General features: G+C 43.7%; 1 protein-coding gene across 2 annotated transcripts; it reads left to right on the forward strand.

Annotated features, from left to right (window-relative positions):
• Nucleotides 1-4,470: 4,470 nt before the first annotated feature.
• LOC125742687 (kinetochore protein NDC80 homolog) lies at nucleotides 4,471-10,333 on the forward strand. 2 transcript variants are annotated; one of them, XM_049014927.1, is made up of 16 exons: nucleotides 5,057-5,154; nucleotides 5,239-5,322; nucleotides 5,634-5,760; nucleotides 5,867-6,039; nucleotides 6,143-6,245; nucleotides 6,347-6,436; nucleotides 6,520-6,613; nucleotides 6,861-6,961; nucleotides 7,082-7,226; nucleotides 7,309-7,514; nucleotides 7,715-7,870; nucleotides 7,991-8,080; nucleotides 8,160-8,252; nucleotides 8,836-8,966; nucleotides 9,112-9,214; nucleotides 9,366-10,333. In XM_049014927.1, the coding sequence occupies exons 1-16, from the start codon at nucleotides 5,066-5,068 to the stop codon at nucleotides 9,492-9,494; spliced, it is 1,914 nt and encodes a 637-aa protein (XP_048870884.1). In that variant the 5' UTR covers nucleotides 5,057-5,065; the 3' UTR covers nucleotides 9,495-10,333. The 2 variants fall into 2 exon arrangements, with proteins under 2 accessions (XP_048870883.1, XP_048870884.1); XM_049014926.1 differs by lacking the exons at nucleotides 8,836-8,966; nucleotides 9,112-9,214; nucleotides 9,366-10,333 and adding an exon at nucleotides 4,471-4,600 and having other exon boundaries at nucleotides 5,055-5,154; nucleotides 8,160-8,526.
• Nucleotides 10,334-11,614: the final 1,281 nt, after the last annotated feature.

The following is an 11,614-nucleotide window of genomic DNA, read 5'->3' on the forward strand; positions in this document are numbered from 1 at the left end:
TTCATCACTATTTAAAATTCCTAGAATTAGATTCAGGTACACCGTATCAGGTGAAAATGATCAGAACATTGTTACAGAGCTTTTTTTTTTTTTTTTTTTTGGTGGAGCCTGTCGTATTTAAATCGCAGACATATGGTTTGGTTTGCTCTTGGTTGTTGAAATGAGTGGTATCATCATGGTGAGATCCAAAGAGCTCTCTGAGGCCTTCAGAAAGAAGCTTGTAGATGCCTGAGTCTGGGAAGGATATTAAAAGATCTCAAGAGAGTTTGGAATCAGCCATTCCACTGTCCGGAAAATTATTTACACAATAATTCACATTTACAACAACTGCCAGCATGGCCAGGGCAGGCTGTCCTAGCAAATTCAGCCCGAGAGCAGATCACAAGATGCTGAAAGAAGTCTCCAAAAATTCTAAAATGTCATCACGGGTCATACAGGAAGCTCTTGCCACAATTGATGTCAAAGTACAAGCATCTACCATCAGAAAGAGACAGCACAAGTTTGAGTTACATGGGAGCTGTGCAAGGAGGAAAACCTTCCGGTCAAAAGAACATCTGGGCAACACTGAAGTTTTCCAGAGACCACCTAGACAGGGACCTTTGGAACAACATGCTTTGCACAGATGAATCTGAAATTGAATTATGTGGCCGCAGTAACAGAGGACATGTTTAGTGTAAACCAAAGACAGCTTTTGAGCAAAAGAACCTCATATCAACTGTGAAGCATGGGGGTGGAAACGTTATGATTTGGGGTTGCTTTGCAGCAGCAGACCACGGCCAGCTCACCATCATACAATCCACTATGAATTCTTCATTATATCAGAGGGTGCTTGAGGACAATGTGAAAACATCTGTCCAGAAGTTGAAGCTGAAGTGAGGGTGAACTATGCAAATGACCTAAATCATTCCAGTATCTCTGCCAAGTAATGGCTTACAAGAAAGAAATTGAGAGTTCTGGAATGGTCAAGTCAAAGCCCGGATCTGAATCCTATTGAGATGCTGTGGGGTGATTTGAAATGGAAGTGCATGCAAGACACCCTTCAAACATCACACAGCTTCGGGAATTCTGCATTGGAGAGTGAGGGAAACTTTCTGCCAGTCGGTGTCAGAGATTGATAGATGGTTATAGGAAACATCTCACTGATGTTATTTCAGCCATCCATTTGGGCTGTGGGCACAGGTGCCACGAGAGGGCGTCGGGCCCTCATCCATCCATTCATTTTCTAAATCGCTTATCCTACTGGGTCGCGGGGGGGCCGGAGCCTATCCCAGAAGCAATAGGCACGAAGCAGGGAACAACCCAGGATGGGGGCCAGCCCATCGCAGGGCACACTCACACACCATTCACTCACACATGCACACCTATGGGCAATTTGGCAAGCCCAATTAGCTTCAGCCGGTCTTTGGATTGTGGGGGGAAACTGGAGTACTCAGAGGAAACCCCACGATGATATGGGGAGAGCATGCAAACTCTGCACACATGTGACCCAGGCGGAGACTCGAACCTGGGTCCCAGAGGTGTGAGGCAACAGTGCTAATAACTGCACCACCATGGCACCTTATTTCAGCCAAAGGGTGTCCTAACTTTTTTCATCAGTAGGAAATTGTATCTTAATTTCCCTTGTAAATAAGTGAATTTTTTTCTTGTTTTTGCATAAGTGATGTAATAGCATTGCCTTTATCTATCTATCTGTAATTTGAAAGAGTTAATACTGATAATTTGATATTTCTTAATAAAGAATTAAATATTTAATGGGGTGACCTAATTTTTTCAGATGACTATACACTGTACTGTAAAGTGTTAACCTTGACTTGAGGTATGATAACTACAATGCTAAGTATAAAACGCAAACATCCATTACTTTTTCAGGAGTCATCACAATATAGGACCAAGTCAAACTTCTGTGGTATAGATCTGTCCAATTAGGAAGTGCAAGCGATTGTGAATCGGTTTCACCTGCTTTGGTGCCTATGGAAACAGGTGGACAGTAAAGGCAACACTAAGACAAAGACAACTCCTGCAAAAATGAAATGTTGCACAGGTAGACCAGATACTCCGGGATGGGACATTCAGACATGCCATCGGATGGCTTGCAGTGTCTCCTAGAACAATTTCAAGAGCGTGGAGGAGATACCAGGAGACAAGCCTTTACACAAGGAGAGCTAGACAGGGCTATAGAAGGGCAACAACCCAACCGCAGGACTGGTATCTTCTGCTTTGCTTGAAGAGGAACAGGAGCACTGCCAGAGCCCTACAAAATGATCTCTAGCAGGCCATTTGGGTGCATGATTCTGACCAAACTGTGAGAAACAGACTCTTAGGGTGGCATGAGGGCCTGACAGTTGCTAAATTGCCCATAGGTGTGCATGTGTGTGTGAATGGTGTGTGAGTGTGTCCTGCGATGGGCTGGCCCCCATCCTGGGTTGTTCCCTGCCCCATGCCTATTGCTTCTGGGATAGGCTCCGGACCCCCCGCGACCCAGTAGGATAAGCGGTTTGGAAAATGAATGGATGGATGGATGAGGGCCCGACACCCTCTAGTGGCACCTGTGCCCACAGCCCAGTACCATGTAGCTCATATCTTGATCCATTGCCGCACCTTAGGCTGGGGTCATGGGCCCTGAATTCCTCCAGGTCAAGGACATCCGCCCTGGTGTGTAAGCGGATCCTGGATGATGAAGGCGTTGATACCATTGACTGGCCCCCATGTTCTCCAAACCTGAATCCAATCAAAGACCTATGTATTGGTGCACCAAACTCCACCAAGTAGTACCACAAAATGTCCTGGAGCTCACTGATCCCCTGATCCAGGGTTGGGAGGAGATCCCCCAGGACGCCATCCGCCATCTCATCAGGATTATGTCCACACGTTATTGGGAATGAATACAGGCATGTGGGGGCCATACACACTACTGAGACACATTATGAGCTGTTGTGATGAAATTCACACCAGCTGGATCAGTCTGTGATTTCAGTTTTTTACTTTACTTTTCTGGGTGATTTTGAATGCAGCCCCCAGTGGGTTAATGATTTTGGTTTCCATTGACCATTTTTATGTCATTTTATTCTTAATGAATTGCACAATGCATATCACCAATGATTATCAACTTGAATATTTCATTCATCAAGATATGATGTGTGATGTCTCAATTTCTTTGAGCAGTCTACAATCCAAATATGGCAAAATATATCAAATATCAAAGTACACTAAAAAAGTTAATTTCCTGTCCAATAACAAACAGGTTGGATGACCCTGATCAAATTTGGCATTTTGTGGGGGGTGAGGACCTTCTGTTGCATGTGTTCCCAGAGACTGATACTCCCTGTATGTGTTGGGAAAAGGACAATGGTTGTATGAATTGGGTAACACTGACATTACCATACCATTTTCTAAATGAGTTAAGTATTTATAGAAATTCTGCTGCCTTTTTATGTAAAATGGTTTATCATTTTATGTTCCTGTGTGCTTTCCTTAAATAGTTCACTCTAAGCCCTGAATCCCTATAACCCTACCTGGATAAAAGGCAAAAGGAAGTGGATGAATGTATATTAATTCATCAACATTAAAATGAGTTCAAAGCAGCAGATTCTTTTCATTACTGAATTATGTTTACATCATACACTATATGCACAGAAGTATTGGGACAGCTGGCCATTACACCTACAGGAACTTTTGATATTCCATTCTAAATACATAGGCATCAATATGGAGTTGGTCCCCCTTTGCAGTTATAGCAGCTGCCACTCTTCTGGGGAAGCTTTATACAAGATGTTGGAGTCTGTCTCTAGGAATTTTGGTAGATCAGGTACTGGTGTTGGACATGAAGGCACACAATCTCCGTTCTAATTCATCCCAAAGGTGTTTGATAGGATTGAAGTCAGGGTTCTGTGAGGCCAGCTGCCTGTTCCCCCACACCACAAACTTACTCAACCACGTCTTTATGGACCTTGCTTTGTGCACTGGTACACAGTCAATCTGGAACAGAAAAGGGCCTTTCTCAAACTGTTTCCGCAAAGTTGGAAGAATAGAATTGCATTAAGAGTTCCCTTCACTGGAACTAAGGGGCCTAGCCCAACCCCTGAAAAGCAATGCCATGCCATTAAAAATTAAAGGCTCTTGAGCTTGGCTAAATAATCTAAATGGCCTCATATCAACCAGCACAATGCCAAGCATCAGATGCAGTGGTGTAAAGCACGCCACCATTGGACTCTGGAGCAGTTGAATCATGTTCTGTGGAGTGACAAGATCATACTTCACTGCCCATCTAAAAATCTGATAGATGGGCTTTTTGGTTGCCAGGCCCGACTGCATTGTGCCAACTGTAGAATTTGGTGGAGGGCGGTTAAAATAGCTGGTTAAATGTTTCGTAACAACTTGCAAGAAAAAGATGTCCAAGATGACGAAGCTAAAGCCTATTAGTACTCCGATCCTATAGGTGGGGCTAGAGTGACTTTATCGACCCCTCACGGAGTAAAGTACAGCACGTACAAACAACCGAAGTAGAAGCTTTGTAACGTCACCAACGTACTATCCGTTGCTCACTGGTTGGCGGAATATTTAAATTGAGAAATAGGATAAAGTTGCAGACTTATTCTAAGCGGTAATGTAACGATATATTTTGTTCTTTCTGTCTTATATGTTCGTTTAATAAACTTTGTAGCATATAGAGAACACTCAGTTCGCTTGTGAAGTTGTTGCAGAGGGAGCAAATAAATAGATGCTTCTTAGCGCGCGCCGCGTACTAATATCTCCGCTCTGTTTTGATAACTTTTTCGTTATTCATTTCCCAAGTAGTTTGTTAGTGCGGTTATATGTGTATGTTTTGCTCAGTTTGTATTATTTAATCTAACTCCGGTAATGTTCGGTTTTAAAAATTTAAAATTTAAAAACGGTTTTAGCAATGCCCTGTTTCTTTGTCTGTACCATACTTTATAGCTAATTGCTTGATTAAAGATTTACATTATCTGAGTCAACTTTCGATATCTTAGGCGTCTTTGAAATTGAACATAGTATAGATGGAATGGTGCTGGTTCCTTGAGCCCTTTTTTCATTAGCATAACGAAAGATGAATCGGGCGTCCAGTAGCCGGCAGTCGGGGTTGCCTCTCAGGGTGGTTGACGGCAGGATGAGCATGGTCAACGCCACGCCGCAAAGGTAACTATTGGCGCCTGCACATATCCCATTTGCCTTAGTTCTGTGTGTGTGTGGGTTTTGAGCCCACTTGTGTTTTTGACGCAGCAAAGACTCTGCTTTCGGAAAGCTGAACATCCCGAAACCACAGTCTGGGACGTCTGACAGGAGAACCAGTTTTTTCGGGAAAAGGTAAGAATGGACAGATTTCTAAGAGCAGTTTTTCTGATTCGGGGTGCTATTTTCCCCATGTTACTCTATAATGTCAACATATTTAGATGCATTGACTGGAGAAGTAACTTAATTGGGTGCAACATTGCATCAAAAAGCTAAGCCTGGTAGTTTTTAGATGGTTCCACTTGGTGTCCATTGAGGAAACTGCTTTTTTGAAGACTTGGTACGCAAAACCTCTATTCAGGTTGCTTTGCATGCTGCCAGTGTTCCCATATGTGGATTTCTCAATCTGACCCTTGGGACTTCATTGTGAGCCCTCTGCTTTTTAGAGCTAGTGGGGCAGGAATGTCCCGTAACAGCACTTTTGGAGCTTTTGGGGGTGTGGAAAAGATGAAGGATCCTCGACCCCTCCATGACAAGTCTTTCATCCAGCAGTGTATCAAAGACCTCTGTGAGGTAAAGGCTTCACTGCAGTCTAAAGAATTAACAGAACTAACGGAAGTATCTTTGTAGTCTACTCACAGGACTCTCTTCCTGTTCCATCTGTTTTTCCCTTCCTAAGTTCCTGTCGGAGAGGGGATTCCCCGGAACAATAACAGTCAAGTCCCTCCAGTCCCCCTCCACCAAAGAGTTCTTGAAGATCTTTGAGTTCATCTGCAGCTTAATTGATCCCACTTTTCAGATGCCAACGTCCAAAGTTGAGGAGGAGGTTCCTAGAATATTCAGAGATTGGGGGTAAAATAGTCCACACGGGTGTACACTACAATAGCATGCTTGTTGTATTAAGCTCACTGTATCTGCCTAGGCTGTGCTTACCTGTCTGGTCATCTTGCCACAGGTATCCTTTTCCCCTGTCTAAGAGCTCCATGTACTCTGTCGGGGCTCCTCACACGTGGCCACAGTTCCTTGGGGCATTAGTCTGGCTCATCGATATGATAAAGGTGAGGAGCAGCCGGGCAACTGCTTCCTAAAAGCATGACCATTGTCAACCAAGCCAAAGCATTCCATATCACTGCCCTCATCCGAAGTCCTTTATTTGCAGATGTACTTCCGTATGCGGGAACAAGACCTTCTCTTCTCTAATTTCTCAGAAGACTGCTCAGATATAGAGAATGGAGCTGAGTTCAATAAGGTACTGAGACTCCATGTGGTATTTCTGCTTGCCATCTCCTGGTCTCGAGTCACCCTCTGACGCAGTTGCACTTTTTCCTTAAGCTGTTTCTCGAGTACTCTGCAGAAACCTACCACTATTTCATGCATGGAGCAGACACATTTGAGGAAGCGGACCAGGCATACATTGCTAAGCTGAGTGAGTGACTCCACATGATGCTAGTGAACGGTAGCATTTTTTAATGTGAGCTGATTGTCTTATCTATTACTTGAAATGTGTGCAGCAAGGAGAAGCATTAAACAAATTAATTGTAGCCTGGGCTGCCTGTCTTGTACACTGATTTACATGGCCGTAGCTTAATGGTACAGCTGAACCTGATGAATGTTTTAAATCAGAATATGCATCATGTAATTACGTTTTTAATTCATTGGTTTTATTTTTTAAGAGAAACTTTACAAAGTTGACGAGGCCCAGCTGGAGACATTGGCTGAAAAGTACAGAATCATTAGTGAAGAGGTAGAGAGACTGGAGAAAGAAAGTCAGACGGTTCGTATATCTGCATGTGTGGATTGTGGTTTGACCCATGCATGGACTTGTGGCACTCCTGTTGTCCTCCATTATTCAGTGACAGCAGTGAGGTGGTAATGTCTATTACGCCTGTAACAGGACCGACTGATGGTTAAACGAACAGAGAAGCTGAGACTGCAGACGGACTTGCAGAAGCTTCAAAACTATAACGGTGAAATGGAGTCCTTCAGAGCGGCCCTCGAGAACAAAGCGGCTGGGTTATCTGAGGAGCTGGAAGCTACAGGTTAGCGGGTCTCGTCCTCCCCTTCTCGTCTGAGCTCCTCACTTGGACATCCCGAGAATGCTGATCGTGTCTCGCTCTCCAGAGCTGCAGGTGGAAAGCTTGAAACAGGAGCAGGCCAGGCTGCAGCACATTCTGCTGAACCAGAAGTTTTCCCCAGCTGACGTTGAAAGGATCAACAGGGAGAGAAACGAGCTCCAGCAGACCATTGCCAGCCTGAGCACAAACTTGGAGGAGGCTGAGCAGCACATGTGGAATGAAGAGATTGCCTTTGCAAAGGTCAAGGAAGAGGTAGGCCCCGCAACTGGATGATCCCCCTCTGCTTTAGATTGTACTGGCATTACAGGACTAATCCATTACATATACTGCCCTCCCCTTTATTAGTTTGAGGTTTAGGCAGCTTGAATCGCTTCCCTTTTGTGTGTGTCTGTGTGGAGTTTGCACGTACTGGATAACAGTGTGTGTGTTCTTTCTTCTTTGCCCTCCTGTAGGCTGAAGCTGAACTGGTAGAGTACCACAGCCTTGCTCGCAAGCTGAAGCTGATTCCTGCATCTGCAGAGAATGCCTGCGGGAGAGATTTTGAGATCAAAGTCACTGCAGCTGACTGCGGCCTTTCAGCTGTGGCCCAATACAAAGTGCAAATTCAAGTATGGCAGCGAACATTTTTAGTGATATTGCATCTTCGTGTAGATGTTAAATTAGCCATCAGTATTGAGACCTACTAGACATTGTTTTAATGTTTTTTTTTCCCCTAATCACTTATGCAGAATCCTCTTAAGAAGATGATTTCTGAAGTTGAGGAGGAAACTGGATTACTCTTAAATAAAAAATTAAGCCTCCAGGAAGCAGTGGAACAGGTATAAAGGTGTTTGTGTTTCATTACAGTTGGATGTTAAAGCAGATCTTAAATATGTTCATCTTTTTTTTTTCTTGAAGATTAGGTCCAATGTGGAAGACAAAACCAATGAGATTAAAGACCTGAAGGAGCAAATTCGCAAACTGGATGAGCAGCTCGAGCTGGGAATGCAGGCAAGTCCCCAGTCTGTCTGTAGTGCAAGACGTAAGGCCCTCGCAGGTGACCTCTGCCTGGAGGTGTGTTTGTGCTCAAGGGTCCTATGCAGTGTGGAAAGGTTTGGAAAAGTATGGAATTTTATGCTGGCATTATCCAAGTCAGGATAAGTATGGAAGAGTATGGAGATGTTGATATTTCCAGACCACTGCTGATGAAATTGGGCATGTGTACGAATTGTCAGCGCCAAAATGTGCATAAGTCATATATTGAAGAGCAACGTGCCAAACAACGCAGTGGGGGTGTGTCTGTGGGCCAGTAAGAAATGCTGACATAGGCTACCTTGTTGTTTACAATGCTCACAATGCGGATGTTTTTCACCTGCTTGGTTAAGAGTGCTAAAGTGTCATCTAGTTGCAGCCAGGGGCAGATCCTGGCAAGGGCAAGGTAGGCAATTGCCCAGGGCAGCATCTTGTGGGAGGGCACCTACTTGACAACCTGCCAGTACCAACCCCATACGACCTGGATAACTAAGGAATTTTAAAGATGAAAGTGTGTAGAGAGCCTGTATTTTGAGCCCCCCTCCCCCCGTATGCTTTATAGGAAACAGCCCGTGAGGAGGAGAAATGGGCTTCGGAGGTAGAATCGATGGACAACCACAAGAAGGTGCTGGAGAGAAAGCTGAACGATGGCTATGACCAGGCTCTGGAGCAGCTTAAAGCAGCCCAGCAACAGTGAGTCTGACCCATTCCCCAGTGGAGGACAATCATAGCACATCAGTGACATCATGCAGCTGGCCTTTAAGTGATTGCTTGTGAAATGAGTGGTGATACCATTATGGTTTAAGCTCGTTATTTGTGAATTTTGTGATCTTCCCAGGTATCACCTGGTGCTGCAAGAAACCAATGAGCAGCGGCGTACTGTGGTGAACAATCTCTACAGCTTGTTCACCACAGCCACAGACCACCTGTCACGTGTGGAGGTGAGTCACTAAAATCAGCGTCGTGCCGAAACCGCATGGATCTATTGGGTTCCTGTATGATTCCATTGTGAACGTTTCTTCATGAGTGTTTACTCAGGGATGCTCACTAAACCTGTTGTGTTGTACTCGCATGCTTTTCTCTCCTTTTTAGAAATTCTTGGATGACCAGAATAAAAGGATGGACAGAGTAAATAAGAAGAGCCTTCAGGAGGAGGAGGCGGAGCTCAAAGAGCTGAGAGACATGGTGGAGAGCTATATCGCCAAGGCCGAGGATTTGTGATGTCATTCCTTTTAACCACTTGTGGGTGAGGATAGGTGGTAGTTCACTAGTGGGTTATCTTTTTCCACCTGTTTTTTTTATTTATTTTTTCCTCCCAAAATTTTGCAGTTCACAAAAATAAAAATGTGCTGCAATTGTGTCTCTATATTTGACCTAGATAAAGAGAACCCTAATGGTGTCTTTAAGGCACTTTGCTGTACATGTGCTACTCTTATGAATGCTGAGAGATCTTTATCCATAACTATCTTATGTACTGATAAAGCTGATTCTTCTGACTGCCTGTCAATCCACAATAGAGAGGATGTCTAAAATATTTTAAACACCGTACTGTCATGTATTAGCATTGTAGTCATCGTACCTCACATCAGGGTTAAGTATAAAACGCAAACATCCATTGCTTTTTCAGGAGTAGAAAAATATACAATCCACATATGGTAGAATATGTTAAATGTAAATAAACACACTAACGGAAAAAAAACACAAATGTAAATTTCCTCTCCGATGAGACTGTAGATGTTACTAATTATACCTGGCATTGGGGGTGAGGACCTTCTGTTGCATGTGTTTCGAGAGACTGATACTCCCTGTATCTGTTGGGAAAAGGACAATGGTTGTATGAATTGGGTAACACTGACAACTCATTTAGACAATGGTATGGTTAAGTATTTATAGAAATTCTGCTGCCTTTTTATGTAAAATGGTTTATCATTTTATGTTCCTGTGTGCTTTCCTTAAATAGTTAATTAAGCCCTGAATCCCTATAACCCTACCTGGATAAAAGGCAAAAGAAAGTGGATCAATGTATATTAATTCATCAACATTAAAATGCGTTCAAAGCAGCAGATTCTTTTCATTACTGAATAATGTTTACATCATACACTATATGGACAATACCACTATATGGTATTGGGACAGCTGGCCATTACACCTATGGGAACTTTTGATATCCCATTCTAAATCCATAGGCATCAATGTGGAGTTGCTCACTCCTTTGTTATTTATATCAGCTGCCACTTTTCTGGAAATGTTGTCCACAATATTTGAGTATGTCTGTAGGAATTTTGCCTATTCATCCAAATGAGCTTGTGAGATCAGGCACTGATGTTGGACATGAATGCCTGGTTTGCAATCTCCATTCTTTTTCATCCCAAAGGTGTTCGATGGGGTTGAGGTCAGGGCTCTGCAGGCCAGTCAAGGTTTTCCACCTTGCTTTGTGTACTGGGACACAGTCACGCTGGAACAGAATAGGGCCTTCCCAAACTTCCTACTAAAGCATAGAATTGTGCAAGATGTCTTGGTTTCCTGAAGTATTAAGATTTCTCTTCACAGGAACTAAGGGGCCAAGCTCAACCCCCGAAAAAACATCCCCATACCATTATCCCTCCTCCACCACAATGCACACAGCACAATACAGTCGGGTAGGTAACGTTCTCCTGGCTTCTGCCACTCAGACTTGTCCATCAGACTGCCAGAATGTCCCTGCCCCACACACTGCTGATTACCTGGATCAGATGTGTTCAGTCAGTCAGAAGACAGCTGGGACTTGTGTGTGGGGCAGGGATAGCAGGAAAACAAGCAGGGCAGTGGGGCCCGAGGACCGACTTTGAGAACCACTGTGTTAAGTCAACAGAGCGCTGGTGACTTTTATGCACCATGTGCCTCAGCACTTGACAACCCCACTCTCTTACATTATGTGTTCTGCCATTTTGTGGCTTTGTATGCTTTCACTTTACAATCATAGCACTTCCGGTTCACTGTGGAATATCTAACAGGGAAGAAATTTCACAAACTGATGTAATGCATGCTTGAATTCACTGAGCTTTTCAGAATGACTCAATCTTTCACAAATGTTTGTACACCTGACTACATGGATAGGTGCTTGATTATATACACCTGTGGCAATGTGGCTGAATGAAACGAAACACCTGAATTCCATGAATGAGAGTTGTGTCCCAATACTTTTTTGTTCATAGTGTTTTCTGTAAATACTCAGAACTGAAAAAAATATTGGTTTTGATTTAGACTACCAGCTTTGTCACCAGCAAAGTGACTACAGACAAGGACACTGTCTCCTCCATGCTTTATGATTGGAACCACACACATGGATCTCCCACCCTTTC

The sequence above is a fragment of the Brienomyrus brachyistius genome, chromosome 5 (genome assembly GCF_023856365.1).
Source record: "Brienomyrus brachyistius isolate T26 chromosome 5, BBRACH_0.4, whole genome shotgun sequence".
NCBI classification, from domain to species: domain Eukaryota; kingdom Metazoa; phylum Chordata; class Actinopteri; order Osteoglossiformes; family Mormyridae; genus Brienomyrus; species Brienomyrus brachyistius.

Excerpts from the sequence above, each read along its gene's own strand:
- LOC125742687 (XM_049014927.1), top strand. The coding sequence starts at position 5,066 with ATGAATCGGGCGTCCAGTAGCCGGCAGTCGGGGTTGCCTCTCAGGGTG. Across the intron at positions 6,962-7,081 it reads TGGAGAAAGAAAGTCAGACG|GACCGACTGATGGTTAAACG; the intron begins GTTCGTATATCT and ends CGCCTGTAACAG. Across the intron at positions 8,081-8,159 it reads TCCAGGAAGCAGTGGAACAG|ATTAGGTCCAATGTGGAAGA; the intron begins GTATAAAGGTGT and ends TTTTTCTTGAAG.